Source organism: Aquarana catesbeiana, linkage group LG03 (genome assembly GCF_042186555.1).
Source record: "Aquarana catesbeiana isolate 2022-GZ linkage group LG03, ASM4218655v1, whole genome shotgun sequence".
NCBI lineage: Eukaryota > Metazoa > Chordata > Amphibia > Anura > Ranidae > Aquarana > Aquarana catesbeiana.
Window position 1 is genome coordinate 270353015 of NC_133326.1, and position 18617 is coordinate 270371631.

General features: G+C 44.7%; 1 protein-coding gene across 4 annotated transcripts in view; it reads right to left on the reverse strand.

The window, feature by feature from the left end:
- Positions 1 to 18617, reverse strand: part of CNOT2 (CCR4-NOT transcription complex subunit 2) — a 141004-nt gene that overhangs the window by 83726 nt on the left and 38661 nt on the right. For all 4 annotated transcript variants that reach the window (XM_073620052.1, XM_073620049.1, XM_073620051.1 and 1 more), the window contains exon 4: positions 10540 to 10687. In XM_073620052.1, coding sequence (XP_073476153.1) covers positions 10540 to 10687 — 148 coding nt within the window. The remainder of the gene's footprint in view (positions 1 to 10539; positions 10688 to 18617) is intronic.

An 18617-nucleotide genomic window follows, 5' to 3' on the forward strand; every position in this document is an offset into this window, starting at 1 on the left:
TGACAATTCAAGTAATTCTGACTGCATGAAAAACATCCAGAGCATGCAGTGAATTTACTCCTGCCAACTAAGGATCAGAAAATAAGACAAGACAGTGTCTTGATTCAAGTGAAAACTAGACACCACTCTAGGCAAAAAATGGATGAGGAAGCAACATCACCCTATGATGCGAGACCAAGAACGTCTCCTTGCATGAAAGTCGCCAACTCTGACACTCCACCTAGTGAAGTGATAGCCACCAAAGAAGCAACCTTCCAAGATAAAGGACCAACAGAATCTCCCGATTGGTTCAAAAGTGGTCTCTGCAAGGACAGACCAGATCAAGTTCAAGTCCCAAGTCTACGTTACCTGCTGTATGAAGTATGAATAAAAGAAGTGAGAAACAATGGCCTCTGGAAAAAAAATTGATAGGCCTTAAGTACCATAAAAGGGTCAGAGTTCGTCCCCATCTCCTTTCCCCTACCGATTGGGGAAAAAAAAATTTAAAAAAAATCTCCCACTCACATATTTCTATGGGTGCCACTTCCTGGTTTCACCCCAGGCAAAACAATATTTCCAAGTTCTGTAACTGAGGTTCCCCGAAGCTGGCTTCCAGGGGCTCAACAGTGCTGAGTTACAGAACTCAAGACCATTAGGTCCCGCTGGATTGGGAGTGTCCAAGAAGCAACCCCTGCAAGACTTGCTATGTTAGTTAGTGTACCAAGCCCTCCTGGGCTAATTCGGCTAACATTATGATCCATTTTAGCCCCTTCCGGATTCTTCGCAAAAGATGTGGCAGAAGTCAAAATAGAGGGAAATCATCAAATAAGGGAGAATTGGTCCCCAAGGAGTTACCAGTGCATCTACCCCTATTGCCAGTGGGATCCTCATCCCGGACATAACCTGTTCCAACTTGATGTAGAACTTGGAATCTAGTAGATTCACCTGCAGGGGTCCCCCTGCCACTGTTGCACTGTTCTAAACCTGGAATATGCACAGATGATAGAGACAGCATGTGCTGTCCCCGACAGAATGTGGTTCACCTTCCTGAGCTGCACGACTCCTGGTTCCGTCCTGGTGGTTGATATATATGCCCCTGCAGAGGCTTTTCCGGGTAGAACCTACAACAGGTTTGTACCATAATCCAGAGCACGGAGTACTGTCCAAAAGCTCCAATATATTTATTGGCCGTATACTCTCCTGTGGAGACCAAGTCCACTGAACTGTAGCCACCCTCAAACCAAATGGAGAAACTGGCATTAGTGGTTATCTTCCAATAACCGAAAGGAAGAATTCAACCTTTCTAGATTCCAAACAATCAACCACCAATCAAATTTTTTTATTTTTATAATGCTTATTCCATACAAAAAAAATGTTAAAAAATATTTCTTATACAAACAAACAGCGTGAGGACCTTATTTCATATTATACACATTCACAAAGAGAAACAAACAGATTAAAAAAAAAAACTTCAAAAACTCATAAAACTAGCCACACATACCAACAGTAAACATACACCTCGCATTAATTTTCAATTGGTTTTGCTTTGTTCAACTCCCATCATCTTAATATGTTATAGATCAATCTCCTCCTTTAGATGTCAACCAAACTGGAGAATTATGTAGTAGGAATAGCAATTGGGGGAGCCACACCATTTTCACCAGATTTGCTCTCCCTATCATAGTTAATGGGAATTTGCTCCAATTTTTACTTTGTTGTCTGAATTTACCTAAGATGGAATACATTTTTATCGATATAATCCTTAACATTTGAAGTGATTATTACCCCCAAGTACTTAAATGATGCAACATACGTCATCTGGTGATTCTGGCGTGGAGACCCCGGGTCCCTTTGGCATTATTACCGATTTGTCCCAGTTAATATTGAATCCTGAGAGTGTACCAAAATGATCAATAAGTGAGATAACTTTAGACAGAGTAATGTGTATCCCCCAGAAAAACTAGAGCATCATTGGCAAAGAGTGCTATTTTTTTCTTCGCCCGCACCTCTCTGGAATCCCACAATGTCTGGATTTTCCCGAATAGCCTCCGCCAGGGGTTCCACAGCCAGTGCAAAGAGGAGAGGAGACAGGGGGCAACCCTGTCTTGTTCCTCGCTTTAAAAAAAAAAAAAAAGTAATGACGTTGATCCATTAATCTGTACTCTTGCACTCGGAGAATTATATAGCAATTGTATCCACTTAGTGAATTTTGGTCCTATTCCAAAATATTTTAGGGAAGCCCATAGATAATTCCACTCAATACTATCAAATGCCTTGGAGGCATCCAACGACACGATAGCTTTATTTCCAGTATTATCTATGGGTACCTGTAGGTTTAAAAATAAACGTCTAATATTATTGGCTACTGATCTATTTGAGATAAAACCTGATTGGTCACGGTGTATTAATTTATCAATATACTTTGAAAGTCTAGTTGCCATTATCTTTGCCAAAAGTTTAACGTCCGATGTTAACAGGGAGGTAGGGCGGTATGCATCAGGCTTTGTTTGATCTTTGCCTGGTTTCAGAATAGAGATGATCACAGCCTCTTTCATCGAGGTGGGCAAAGATCCCACCTCGTAGGCATGATTAAAGACCATTAGGAGATCAGGTAGTAATACCTCTCCATATGTTTTATAAAATTTCTCCTGGAAGGCCATCTGACCCAGGAGATTTATTATTGGCTAAATTGGTCGCTGCAACCCTCAAGTCATCTAGTGTTAATGGTTCCTCCAATATCTCCTATCATCTGTCAACCTTGGCAATTCAATGGACTCAAAGAACTTTCTCATATCCTCCTTGTGATCTCTTGTCCTACTTGTATATAGCTTCTGATAAAAAGTCCGGAACACTTCTAGGATCTCTAGGGTATTGCTGGTCTTCCCGTATTCAGAAGTATGAATTTCTGTAATAAGGGATGTTGGTCGCTGTGCCTTTACAATAGAGGCCAATATACGTCCTGTTCCTTCTCCCTCCTCATAGTAAGGTTGCTGCAAAAAAAAAAACCTTCTTTAGCTGTGCAACACCCTGGGAACAGAGCCCTCCGGAAATCCAACGCCTGGATCTTCAAATTCCAGACAGATAATGATCCTCTACCAAGACCTGGAGTAGGACTGTACATAAGGAATGTGCGTCAACCTAGATAAAGCTTCTTACTGCAAAAAGTATCGAAGGAAAATCTGGACCAACTGCTTCCTCAGCAAAGGTTATTGAGGTATACTTAGATTGACACCCCCCCCCCCCCCCCCGAGTCTTTAGCAAGTCCAGCACCGGAGCTAAGAGCTTTGTGAACCTCAAGCTATGGCCAGCCCGAAGGATGATCACAAAAAAAAACAAAACAAAAAAACTTTCCACTGCAATTACAGAAATCTTTGATGAGGCGGGAAACAACCTGGCACATGAAGCGGTGTGCTTACTGATTATTACGCAATCTACCTCTGGCAGAGAGGACACCACTGAACAGACTGTGCCTATCTGAAACAGAAGGATGCCCAGCGGACTGAGATCTTAAGACAGACCTCATGTTCCTATTCAGTTTTGAAGCTGCTACTAATTTAATTGTTTTACAATAATGAGCCCATAACTTCTGCTCCAAGACCCAACACAAGGCAAAGACTGACCCGACTAAGGAAGGAGTGAACCACCTCAGGAGACTGCACTAAAATCTTATGGTCTGAGATACTCTCAAAACACAGCAATCTCAGATGCCTCTCTCACTTAGGAGGGAAACCTAGGCAGTCTCCCATCCAAGTACTAACCAGGCTTGATCCGAGATCAGGAGCCAGTGGCTCAGATCGCTCTGATGCCATTGGTCCAACAGGAGACGTGAACATTGCCAGACCACTGAACCTGAGGGCGGTGTACCTGCCTCACCCTTCTAATAGGGCGTACACACGGTCTGACTTTGTTCGGACATTCCGACAACAAAATCCTAGGATTTTTTTCCGACGGATGTTGGCTCAAACTTGTCTTGCATACACACGGTCACACAAAGTTGTCAGAAAATCCGATCGTTCTGAACGCGGTGACGTAAAACACGTACGTCGGGACTATAAACGGGGCAGTGGCCAATAGCTTTCATCTCTTTATTTATTCTGAGCATGCGTGGCACTTTGTCCGTCGGATTTGTGTACACACGATCGGAATTTCCGACAACGGATTTTGTTGTCGGAAAATTTTATCTCCTGCTCTCCAACTTTGTGTGTCGGAAAATCCGATGGAAAATGTCCGATGGAGCCCACACACGGTTGGAATTTCCGACAACACGCTTCGATCGGACATTTTCCATCGGAAAATCCGACCGTGTGTACGGGCCATTAGTCATTTTGCTAGTCTAACAGATACATAGTAACGTGACTGTATTAGACAAACTAATATGTAGTTTCACAAGGATGCAGGCCTAGACAACCCTGTAGGTATGTAGGTATGCAGGTATACAAGTATTCTTGCCATTCATACATCTATGTATGCAGCTCAAGGCAAAAAGCACATACAGTTGTGCTCATAAGTTTACATACCAAGGCAGAATTTATGATTTCTTGGCCATTTTTCAGAGAATATGTATGAGAACACGAACACATTTCTTTCACTCATGGTTAGTGTTTGGCTGAAGCCATTTATTATCAACTGTGTTTACTCTTTAAATCATAATGGCAACGGAAACTAACCAAATGACCCTGATCGAAAGTTTACATACCCTGGTGATTTTGGTCGGATAACATGCACACAAGTTGACACACAGGGGTTTGAATGGCTATAAAAAAGGTAACCATCCTCATCCGTGATCAGTTTGCTTGTAAATTAGTGTGTGAGTGAAAAAGGTCAGTGAGTTTCTGGACTCCTGACAGACCCTTGCATCTTTCATCCAGTGCTGCACTGACAATTCTGGATCCCGAGTCATGGGGAAAGCAAAAGAATTGTCAAAGGATCTGTGGGAAAAGGTAGTTGAACTGTATAAAACATGAAAAGGGATATAAAAAGATATCCAAGGAATTGAGAATGCCAATCAGCAGTGTTCAAACCCCAATCAAGAAGTGGAAAATGAGGGGTTCTGTTGAAACCAAACCACGGCCAGGTAGACCAACTAAAATTTTAGCCACAACTGCCAGCAAAAATTGTTCGGGAGGCAAAGAAAAACCCACAAATAACTTCAGGCGAAATACAGGACCCTCTGAAAACATATGGTGTGGCTGTTTCAAGATGCACAATAAGGAGGCACTTGAATATTGGGCTGCATGGTCGAGTCGCCAGAAGAAAGCCATTACTACACACATGCCACAAAGTATCCCGCTTACAATATGCCAAACAGCACAGAAACAAGCCTCAAACCTTATGGCACAAAGTCATCTTGGAGTGATGAGACCAAAATTTAGCTTTTTGGCCACAACCATAAACGCTACATTTGGAGAGGAGTCAACAAGGCGTATGATGAAAGGTACACCATTCCTACTGTGAAACAGGGAGATGGATCGCTGATGTTTTGGGGATGTGTGAGCTACAAAAAGGCACAGGAAATTTGGTCAAAATTGATGGCAAGATAAATGCAGTATGTTATCATAAAATACTGGAGGAACATTTGCATTCATCAGCCAGGAAGCTGCGCATGAGACGTAATTGGACATTCCAACATGACAATGATCCAAAACACAAGGCCAAGTTGACCTGTCATTGGCTACAGCAGAATAAAGTGAAGGCTCTGGAGTGGCCATAATCAAGTCTCCTGACCTCAATATCATTGAGCCACTCTGGGGTCATCTCAAAAACGTGCAGTTCATGCAAGACAGCCCAACAATTTACAGGAACTGGAGGCTTTTTCCCAAGAGGATTGGGAAGCTTCACCATCTGGGAAGATAAAGAGCCGCATTCACAAATACCACAAGACTTCAAGCTGTCTGATGTTAAAAGGGGGCAATACACGGTATTAGGAACTGGGGTCATTTGGGTAGTTTCTGTTGCAATAAAAAAAAAAAAAAAAAAAAAAAAAAGTGTAAAACACAGTTTATTAAGAAATGGCTTCAGCCAAATACTAACTATGAGTGAAAGAAATGTTTGCGTTATTCATAGTCTCTGAAAAATGACCAAGAAATCATAAATTCTGCCAGGGTATGTAAACTTATGAGCACAACTGTATGTATCCCTAGACAAATAAGCACATATGTATCTAGTCCTAGGCAAATAAGCACGTATTTATGCAAACATGTGTCTATGCACCATGTGTTTATGCAAACACGTATATCTATGCAACATGCATACAAGCATGTATACTATGCTGCACCTTGCTGCACTTTGCCCCATACTAATATTTACTAGTTTAGCACATATGCATGTCATGCAGCCTTTTTCTGCTTCAGATCAGCCTAAAAGTAAGCTCCTGCAGACCAAATGCACATTATTCTGAAGTTTGCATGTATGCACCTGTTCAACTGCACCAGACTCCATACTATTTTTGTGCCAAATGCACAGTATTCTGGAGACACAACACTTTAAAATGCTAGGGGTGCATTGACTTACAGTTGTACAGGTCCCCCGAATTAAGCAGTAAGTATGCAGCATATAATCATGACTTGTCTGGCCACACATTTCTCCCATAGTAAGTACTCACACGTCATTAGTATCCATGGGCTGCTGTTATGTCTCAAGAGGCCCTGCCGTCCACATGACAAACATGGTCGCCCCTCCACTTCCTGCCTATATAGAAATAGGCCCCTGCACCCTCTAGTGGCTGGAGGGTTTTTTGTTTTAAAAGAAGAGAAACTGAAAAATAAAAAATGCAGACTTATCATTCCTGCTGCAAGACTCTGAGCATTAACAAGAGTCCAATCTTCACCCATCACAGTGGGCTGTCATAAAAAAGACCTTCAGGGACTGGGTCCCCCTTAATGTGGGGTCCACTCCCCTGGACCTGTATAGCACCCTGCAGGAAAGCACCTTGGTCAGAACAAACAATGCACAGGGTTCCATTACGCAGGGTCCAGCGCCGTAAGGCTGCATTACAGGCAAACCTCGAGGAATCTCAATCCATTTTGGCTGACAGCTTTTTCGAATAGATCTGGTTGAAGTCCTTGATTCTCATTAGAACCGTTCCAGACCTCCAAGAGCACATGTATCACATCAGTGACCACCACCTTACAAAAAAAAAAAAAAAAAAAAACACTGGAGATCCTTCCTGTGTGGGAGGAGTTACATAGGGGAGGACTTCTTGTTTGACTATCTGCCAGTGTCCATTCACCTATAGGTGGCGTATAACCCATATAGTCGTTATTATGGTTGCTCTGTGTCCCATGATGTATGAAGAAAAAAAAAATAGGATTTTTTTTACTTACCGTAAAATCTATTTCTCTGAGTTAATTGACAGACACAGCCTTCATAACGATACAGTTATATCGCCTCTATTAGGAGTAGGACTAGGCAGAACAAAAAAAAGCAAACGAGCACCTGGCTACGCCCATGGGCCGTCATTCAGTATATAACCCCCTCCCTGCTCTAGGTATTCAGTTTAGTAGCAAGCAGTAATAGAAATATCAAAAGAACTCCATAGAGGGATGGGTGCTGTGTGTCAACGAACACAGACCCGGGGGCCCCTCACAGGAGACACAGACCCGGGGGCCCCTCACAGGAGACACAGACCCGGGGGCCCCCCCCCCTCCACAGGAGACACAGACCCGGGGCCCCCCCCCTCCACAGGAGACACAGACCCGGGGGCCCCCCCCCCCCCTCACAGGAGACACAGACCCGGGGGCCCCCCCCCCCCCTCACAGGAGACAGACCCGGGGGCCCCCCCCCCCCCACAGGAGACACAGACCCGGGGGCCCCCCCCCTCACAGGAGACACAGACCCGGGGGCCCCCCCCTCACAGGAGACACAGACCCGGGGGCCCCCCCCTCACAGGAGACACAGACCCGGGGGCCCCCCCCCCTCACAGGAGACACAGACCCGGGGGCCCCCCCCCCTCACAGGAGACACAGACCCGGGGGCCCCCCCCCCTCACAGGAGACACAGACCCGGGGGCCCCCCCCCCCTCACAGGAGACACAGACCCGGGGGCCCCCCCCCTCACAGGAGACACAGACCCGGGGGCCCCCCCCCTCACAGGAGACACAGACCCGGGGGCCCCCCCTCTCACAGGAGACACAGACCCGGGGGCCCCCCCCTCTCACAGGAGACACAGACCCGGGGGCCCCCCCTCTCACAGGAGACACAGACCCGGGGGCCCCCTCACAGGAGGCATTGACCGGGCCCCTCACGCGGGGCACAGACCATCACAGCGCAACCCCTCAGCAAAGGGGGGCCGCCGCGAGGCCTAGCAGGCCGCGGCCTAAATTTTTGTCCGCCAACTGCTAGCACGCGGCCGGGAACCGCAGTAGGCTTTAAAAGCCGCGGACTAAATTTTTGGACGACCGCGGTAGGCCGAGAGAGAACCCCGGGAGGGACCGACCACCCCCCACCCCTCCAGGGAAGGTCGCTGCCAACCTAGCGCGTAGCTGAGGTCTGCATGCGCACGCTGGCCAGACTGCGGTGGACCCTCTGGATCTAAGTATACAGTCCGTCGCCCAGCCCGGCAGCTGGCACTTGATTGTAGATCTCGCTGGAAAAAAAATCCAGAAAAAAAAAAAAAAAAAAAAAAAACAAAAAAAAAAAATTCCCAGGACCAGCGATCCCAGCAGGATCCAGGTCCTTACTCCTGACTAGGCAGAAAAAAAACTGAATACCTAGAGCAGGGAGGGGGTTATATACTGACTAAGGACGGCGTAACCAGGTGCTCATTTGCTTTTTTGTTCTGCCTAGTCCTACTCCAAATAGAGGCGATATAACCCTATCGTTATGAAGGCTGTGTCTATCAATGAATGAATGAGAAATTATGTTTATACATACCTATCCTCAGCCTGCTCCAGTCTGGTTACATGATCCCCGTGTTAGTCAGCGGTGGCTGCAGGGGAGTGAATGCTTGACAACTGGCACCCATAGGCTCCCATGTCTCAGCCATTGTTGGCGCTCCCCCGGCAGCTGCTGCCGATTGGCACATGACTGGACCAGAGCAGGCTAAAAATAGGCAAGTATATACACAGGTTAGTCAGCAAAGGTGATAGGAAGGGCGATAGGACTGGTTAGCTTTAGGCTGGAATTCTACTATGGTATAATTTCCACATATAAAAATGGTGTGCAATCTTATGGTCATGTTTATGCAATTAAAGCATGAAGCGCTCCTCCTCCACTGCCACATTTGACACTTTTGAGGGGGGGGGGGGGGTTAGAGAGCAGGAACCAGATTTTGACAGGTATCCGCTCCCATGGCGATCTTCAACATTTCCAGCCCCTCCTTAATAACCCCCCCCCCCACCCCCCCCCGCTGCCTCCTGGGACACACAGAGGTCCCAGAAGACAGTGGGACCATTCAGAAAGCGCATCGTTAGAAACAGAGTTGTAGGAAAAATGTGTATCAGTATTGATTTTAGTAGATTTGAATGCGTCTTCAAAGAACACCACAGCCCCTACTCAGTTATCAGTCTGCATAGAAACTGAATAGGAGCAGCAGCAGGCAAGTTCACATTATAAAATTGAACTATTTTTCACAATACTATAACTATTTTTATTATGAACTATTACTAAGATTTATAAGCTTTTATCTTTGCTTTATAAATGCATTCCTTGACAGTTTACACCCTTTCCTAGTTGGATATTGTGGCATGACTGCTTTTTGCACCCACTATGATATATGAGAAGAAAAAAGGTGCAAAGCTTAATTGGAAAGTGCAACATTTGTGGAATTGAGACGTGTGCATAAAATTGTAAATTACAGTAACTCATATTTTCATCCAATTACTGCCTTTTTATTACATTTTAAATAAATATTTTGCATTTTCACACACCATGGAAGCTTTTTGAAAGCAATTGCTGGGCCCTGCTTTCACAAAAGGTTGAGTACCACTGCCTTAAAGCGGAGTTCCACCCTAAAGTGGAACTTCCGCTCATCGGATTCCTCCCCCCCTCCGGTGTCACAATTGGCACCTTTCGGGGGGAGGGGGGTGCAGATACCTGTATAATACAGGTATCTGCACCCACTTCCGTGTATAGCTAGCCGCAGACTCCCCGCCCACCCCTGTTGTGTTGTGGGAAATACACAGTTCCCACAACACAACGGGGACCAGTGTAGACGCGCAGCGCGGCTCGCGCATGCGCAGTAGGGAACCGGGCAGTGAAGCCGCAACGCTTCACGATTCCCTCAGTGAGAATGGCGGCGGCAGCACCCGAGGATCGAGGGACGGTTCGGCTTCGGGTGCCGACATCACTGGACCCCGGGACAGGCAAGTGTCCTTATTTTAAAAGTCAACAGCTGCAGTATTTGCAGCTGCTGACATCTAAAAAAAATTTTTTAGCAAAACTCCGCTTTAATTTACCAGAAATGACCGAATTTGGATTGCATGGTTCTATAATGCATTACTAACTTCATCAATGGAAATTTTAAATCTTTAAGTGGACAAACAGGAAGTGAAAAATAGGAATAAAAAAAAAAAAAAAAAAAAAAAAAAAACACACAACACTACAACAATTTAATCTGCAGTACCTGCTCGGAGATGGCGGCGTATGAAGTGACATTGTTGGTACCCCTGTGGTTGGCGTTACATGGTTTGGTAACTGAGTGCCTTGTGATAAGCTGCGATTTAGTTGAGGAGTATTGTTGCTCATCCCCCTCATTGGAAGGCCTAGTGCACCTGTAGAAACAAATAGAATTCAAATATATTATTTGGCAGCACACAAATACAACGGTCACATGGTTTCTGCAGTGTAAAGCTGATGCATACATGCATTCAGCTATTCATAAAGACGATCACATTCAGTAATATGGAAGATAAACAACAAGATGGTTGGAGGAATATGTATCCTTCACATCAACATATTCGTAGACCAAATAAAAAAAAAAAAAAAAAAAAAAAAAGTACCCTGGGGACTCTAACACAGGCCATACACATCGATGCAAGTGTTTGATGAAATAACCATGTTACTGTTATGACCGAATGTAGAGAATATCTCACTGGTATTACAACGTATTTTAAAAAGGACTGAACTGATGATAAATGCAGTCTGATGGATTGAAAAATTCTTATGATTTCCAAGGTGATTGCGAGACTTATTTGAGGCATTTTTTTCACTTTGTCAATTTTTTTTTTTTTTTTAAGAACTTAACTGGGCTGATGCAGGCAAGGTTTTTAATAAAACAAATGTACTGAAGAGTTGATCACTTGAGTGTTAGAAATTCTAATTACTGGTAACCAATAGAACAATGACCGATGCAGAGTGATGTTAAGCAGCTATATCGCACATTTTGCAGAGCTATCTAAAATCTATAAATTTATAAAGCACCCTTGGTAAATACAAAACTATAAAAAGAACACGGGGAAGGGGCTAGTACAGATAATAAAATACATTAGAGGTTCCAAAAAGAGCAGTACATAGGAGTTGTTTAGTACAATGTAACAGTAACAAGGCCCTACCTATAACAGCTTGAAAGAAAAGCGAGTACGCTGTATATGATGATCATTTGTGACTTGCCAGATGAGAAGTAAACCAATGAGAACAAAGAAACTCAGATTCTATGTGTGTCTAAAGAGGTGGGTTTGCAGAGTGAACCTAAAAACGCACTGTCGCTTTGTGCGTCTAAAAGTTTGAATGAGCGGAATGGCAAGTTGGCAGTGTCTCTCTAAAGGTTTCAAGAGTTGGAGACTTCTCAAATACATGTGGGAGAAGATCATCTCATGATCTAAACCAAGTTAGTCTTACCGGTAACTTGTTTTCCAGAAGTCTTTCAGGACAGCACCTGAGAGATAGTGACTCCTCCCACCGGACCATAGGAAACACCTTCTTCCTCCAGATTTTTAAAGGGAGGCACCTCCCTACCATACCTCAGTTGTAGAAGAGAACCTCTGGCCCCGGCTGGAACACATACGTTAGGTCACAGCATAGTAAATAAAATACAATAGGGCGGGATGTTGCTGTCCTGAAAGACTTCTGGAAAACTTACGAGTAAGTCTAACTTGGTTTTTCCCAAGGAGTCTTTCAGGACAGCACCTGAGAGGATAACAGAGACTTACCCCCTTAGGGCAGGACAACAGCTTGCAGGACCTTTCTGCCAAATGCCTGATCGTTAGCAGATGTGAGGTCCAGCCTGTAATATTCCACAAATGTGTGAAAACTTGACCATGTTGCCGCCTTGCAAATTTGTTCAGGGGTGGCACCAGCTCTCTCTGCCAAAGTGGCTGTCAGTGCTCTGGTTGAGTGTGCACAAATTCCTGCTGGTGGAGACAGACTTGCATGCGAATAAGCCTCTGAAATGGATAATTTCAGCCATCTTGCTAAAGAAACTTTAGAAGCCTGGCAACCTTTTCTGTTGCCCAAAAATAGCACAAATAGTGAATGTGAACGTCTAAAGAGCTTTGTCCTTGCCAAGTAACACAACAAAGTCCTCTTGACATCCAACATGTGGAAAAAAGTCTCCTTCTCCCCTGCTGGGTTAGGGCAGCAGGTTGGAAGTACAATGTCTTGAGCACGATTCTGCACTGAAGCTACCTCCGGTAAGAATTTTGGGTCTGTCCGAAGTATAACTATCTGGAAAAATAGACAAATAAAAGGTTCTTTAATTGATAGAGCGTTTAGCTCACTGATCCTGTGTGCAGAGACAATGGCAATCAGAAACACGGTCTTAAAAGTAAGATATCGGAGAGGCTCTTCTTCCAAAGGCTCAAAGGGACCCTTTGTTAGAGACTTCAGGACTACCGACAGATCCCATTTAGGGAAAGACTTAAGTGGTGCTGGTCTAGACCTCGTAATAGCCAAAAAAAAAAAAAAATTATATTATATATAATCCGATTACCATCGGATTCGAGACCACAGTTTTTTTTTTTAAGAACACTGCTAGAGCAGCAACCTGCACCTTCAGGGTACTAAACGCTAGCTTGTCAGCTCCATTTTGTAAAAATTCTAGAATGGAAACAAGACTCCCTGGGTCCTGGGCAGATGAATTACACCATGTATTGTAATCCTTCCAGACCTTGGAATAAATGTCCCTCGTCACCTTTTCCCTACTTGGCATTAGTGTTGTAATCAACCGGTCAGAAAACCCCTTGCTTCTTAGGAGCTGCTCCTTGGATACCAAGCTGTGAGCGCCAGATGCCAATAAGGTCTGACTGCCATTCTCAGAACTGTTGAAAACCATGCCCTTCTTGGCCAAAAGGGCACGATTAGGATGACTGGTATCATCTCCTTCTGAATGTTCCTTAATATTAAAACGGAATTAACTGGAATGGGGGGGGGAAGCGTAGCAAAGATGGAATTTCCATGGATACACCAAAGCATCTGTCCCCCAGTGATCCGACCTGATTGTTTAGGGAAAAGAATTGTGGAACCTGAGCATTCTCCTTTGGAGGCGAACAGGTCCACCTCTGGCTTCCCCCATTTTTCGGCAATCATAGTGAAAACATCTGGGTTCAGTGACCATTCTGCTTCTTGAATGGGGTTCCTGCTCAGGAAATCCGCTACCCTGTTCAGGGTCCCTTTTAGGTCGACTGCTGATAGAGACAGCAAGTGTCCCTCTGCCCACTGGCTAGTACTTGCAGTAACCTGTACCCCCCTACCTGTTTATATAAGCCACTGCCGTGGCAATGTCCGTTAGTATCTGAACATGCTGAGAGTGAAGATCCTGAGCAAATGCCTTTAGAGATAAGGTGAACGCTTTCAGCTCTCTCCAGTTTGAGGACCTTGTTGCCTCCTTCTTGGACCAGCTTCCCTGAGTGAAACCCTTTCCTAGGTGGGCCCCCTCCCCCAGCCCCAGGAACTGGCAGTTTTGTTGTCAGTCTTTTTTTCGACCGGAAAAGCTCAGACTAAACCCTCCAATAGGGTATCCTGCCTCTTCCACCACCATAGTGATCTCTTCACCTGAGTTGGAATTTTTACCTCTGTTTCTAGGGATTCCAATTTATAATCCATGATCTCAGGAGAAAAATTTGCAGACACCTAAAGTGTAGCCTTGCCCACTGAACGGCCGGCATTGATGAAGTCAGAACACCCAAAGTTGACATGACTTGTCTTATCGTCAGACGCTAGTTGGTCTGCAGTATCGACACTGTATTGTGAATTTTGTCCTCTAAAGGAAGAAAGATCTTTTGAAACACAGAATGGATTACATACCCTAGAAACCAAATCTCCTGAGATGGGTCTAAAGAAGACTTTTGGAAGTTTAGAATCCATCCCAGAGACTCCAAATGGCTGCGTGCTCTGACTAAAATGCTCTGCAATTCCTCCCTCGAGGGGGCGAAAAATAGCATTCCCTGAAGACGAAGCGGAGCTAAGGCTTCTGCCATCACTTTGGTGAAAATTCGGGGCGAGGATGACAGATCGAAGGGTAAGGCCCTGAACTGTAGATGATGAATCACACCTTCCATCCTTACCTCCAACCGGAGATACATCTGGGACTAGGGTGAGATCAGAATATGCAGATATGTATCCTTTAAATCTATAGACGCCATGAAGCAACATGGCGTCAGTAGGTTTCTGACTGAGAAAATTGAGTCCATCTTGAACTTTCTGTATATGATGGATTCGTTTAGAGGTTTTAGATTGAGAATCAAACGAAATTTTCCTGTCGGTTTCTTTACCAGGAAGACATAAGGAATAGAACCCCTCCTGCAGTTCTTTTAGTGGCACGTGGATTACTACACCCTGTTGCATCAGTTTCAAGGCCAGGGCCCTTACTGGATCTCGTGGGGGATTTGTTATCAAAAACTTTTGGGGGGGGGGGGGGGGGGGGAGTGTGTAGCCCTGCGAGAGAGTGGTCAGAATAAACTGATTTGAAGTTATGCCTGACCACTGCGGAAGAGACTCTTTTAGTCTTCTGCCCACCTGCAGGGACGAGTCATTGTGATTTCTCGGCCTGTGTAGGACGACTGAAGAGAATTCCACCTTCACCCTTCGATTTCTGTGCGAACCAATTTTTCCTTCTTCCCTGAAACTTGCAGTCTTGCTCCTGAGCTTTTTGAGGTTGAAAAATTTGTTTTGGGACCTGCTTTTTCTTTTTGACCGGGAAGGACCTCTTTTTAAAAAAAAAAAAAAAAAAAAAAAAAAAAAAAAAATCGGCAGTTCTGTTCAGATTATTATCTAGGTCAGGGCCAATGAGGTGGTCACCGAAAAGGGAATCCCACAAAGTTTGCTTTTTGACGCTGTATCACCTGGCCAGGTCTTTAGCCATAAAGTTCATCTTGCAGGATTTGTCAAAGCTGCGGATCTAGCTGACATTTTAATTGCTTCAGCCGAAGCATCTGCAATATAAGCAACTGCAGAGATCAGGGTAGGAAAAGAATCTAAAATCTCCTGCTTGGGGGAAGTCTGCCCCTATATGCGATTTTAGCTGGTTAATCCAGTGTTCTAGATTCCTGGCTACAAAATTGCTCATGACTAATTGTCACGATCTCTTGAGCAAAAAATCCATGCGTTTGTCAATTGGATCCTTCAGAACCCCCATGTCTTCAAAAGACAGGTCTGTGGATCTTGAGACCTGGGGAAAGGCAGCATCCAACTTGGGCACCTTATTCCACACTGCAGAAGGGTCCTCCTCAAAAGGAAAAAAAAAAAAAAAAAAAAAAAAAAAGGATTTTTAAAACAGCTTACCTGTAAAATTCTTTTCTTGGAGTACATCACAGGACACAGAGCACCATAATAATGACTGACTATCTGGGTTTATATATTACCTTCAGGTGATTGGACACTGGCAACCAATAGTAAGAAGGTTCCTCCCATATAACCCCTCCCACACGGGAAGTACCATAGTTTTGTAGCAAGCAATGAAGATCCCAGAAAAGAAGGGAGGGACCTCTGTGTCCCATGATGTACTCCAAGAAGAGGATTTTACAGGCAAGACGTTTTAAAAATCCAATTTTCTTTATCGTACATCATGGGACACAGAGCACCATAATAATGACTATCTGGGATGTCATAAAGCAATGCATTTGAGGGGAGGGAACATAGTATTCCTAGACCCCATCCAGGCCCAGGACTTATAAAGCTGCTTGCAGCACGCTACGCCCAAAAACCGTCTCCTTTTGAGATCTAACATCCACCTGGTAAAACCTGGTGAATGTATGAACTGAAGACCAAGCGACCGCTTTGCAAACCTGAGCCACAGACACCTGTTGGTGCACTGCCCATGATGCACCAACTACCCTAGTGGAGTGAGCTTTTAGATACCGAGGTGGAACCTTGTGTTTTAATCCATAAGCCTGGATAATGACCTGGCGAATTCACCTATAGACAGTAGAACTGGTCGCTGCCTGTCCCCTTTTAGGACCCTCCGGCAGGACAAAAAGGGAGTCAGTTTTCCGAAATGGAGCCGACATCTTTAAGTAAACCTTGATCGATCTCACCACATCCAGTGAATGAAGCGACCTTTCTTCCCTAGACTTAGGGTTTGGAAAAAAGTAAGGCAAAATGATATCTTGATTCAAATGAAAATTGGAAACCACCTTAGGCAAAAAATCCAGACTGGGGCACATGACCAGCTTATCCTGATGTATCAATAAAAAAGGTTCTTTACAAGAAAGGGCGGCCAACTCCGACGTCCTTCTAGCTGAGGTTATGGCCACCAAAAAGACCAATTTCCTAGTTAATAGGATAAAAGGAATATGCTCAATAGGCTCAAAAGGTTGACCCTGTAAGGCTGATAGCACCAAGTTCAGGTCCCAGGGACATAAGGGTGGTTTAACCGGTGGCCTCAAGTGCGTTACCACTTTGACAAAGGTTTGCACTAAAGAATGGAATGCAATCGGTCTTTGGAAGAAAACTGATAAGGCTGAGATTTGACCTTTAATGGTCCCTAAAGCTAGGTTAAACTCAACTCCTGCTTGAAGGAAGGCAAGGATCCTCCCAATCGTATACCTGTGAGGGTACCATCTTTTCCCCTTGCACCAGGAAATATAGGACTTCCAGATACTATAAGTAAATACCTCTAGAAACTGGTTTCCTAGCGTTTATCAGAGTAGACAAGACTGAACCTCTAATACCACGGTCTTTCAGTATTCTGGTCTCAATAGCTATGCTATCAAATTTAGCGACCGTAAAGACGGATGAATATGGGACCTTGGGATAACAGGTCTAGACTGCATGGGAGACACAATGGGTCTCCCACTGCCATCTTCACAATCTCTGTGTACCACGACCTCCTGGGCCAACCTGGGGCCACCGGTTTCTGTTCTTCCTGAATTCTGCGTAGCAGGTGCGACAAGATCTGGATTGGAGGGGAAGCATAGATTAGGGAATACTGATCCCAGGGAACCACCAATGCATGCGTCCCGACAGCAAGTGGGTCCTTGGTCCTGGACACAAACCTGTCCAGCTTGGCATTGAATCTGGATGCCAGAAGATCCACATCTGGGATCCCCCAGTGCTGGCAGATTTGAAGAAAAACTTTCGGTATGAAGGGGCCACTCTCCCGGCAACAATCGCTGGCGACTTAGATAGTCTGCCTGCCAATTGTGCACACCCGGTATAAAGACCGCTGAAAGAAACGGCACATGCCTCTCTGCCCAGGTTAATATATGATTCACCTCCTTTTGGGCTGCCTAGCTCTGGGTGCCTCCTTGGTGGTTGATATATACCACCACCGTGGAGTTGTTGGACTGGACTCGGACAGGAAGACCCTGCAATATGGATGTCCAGAATAGGAGAGCCAAGCGGGCTGCCCGAATCTCCAACAGATTGATGGGCAAGGTCTTTTCCGCTTGGGACCATATTCCCTGGATGGATGCCTCCTCCAGGACTGCTCCCCAGCCGAGACGACTGGCGTCCGTAGTTACCACCCTCCAGGCAGAAAGGATTTCCCGCTCCTCAAGTTGCTGGTTTTTGACCACCAAGAGAGGTCCCCCTAAATACATCGTAAAAAAAATTAATATATTTTTTCCTACTTAATAAATGCATATTTACTATGTGGGTGCATGTGTCGCTATCAGGCATATTGTTGCTAACAATATTATGCTTTACTACTATTCTTATTTATATTAGATCATGTGCTGCTATGTGTACATAATTTTTATTATGCCTATGCTATTTGTACATCTCCTATACATTTATACAATTAATGTTTTACTGCATATGAAATGAATACCCCTTTTATTGTCTGTCACTTTGTACAATCAATAAACATTTTATATTGCATTTCAAATATGGTTTATTTTACCTCCACTACCCAAATGCTTCATCTAAAGTCCCAACTTCCCTTCTCAATTGTACCAAATACCGGGATGGAGGCACTTAATTGTACCTCATATAAAGTCCCAATTCCCCCCCTATATTTTCTAAAGAGAGGTCCCGTTGTACCTGTGGGGATAGAGACATGGGACGATCCAAGATCTGAACAGTCTTGTCTCAGGCCTTCAGGATATTGTTCTGGAACGACCTGGAGTGAAAACTGCGCATAGGGCAGTGATGGCGAACATTGGCACCCCAGATGTTTTGGAACTACATTTCCCATGATGCTCAAATACACTGCAGAGTGCACGAGAATCATGGGAAATGTAGTTCCAAAACATCTGGGGTGCCAAGGCTCGCCATCACTGGCATAGGGGATTGTGTTTGAAAGATGACACCATCTTGTCCAGCAAT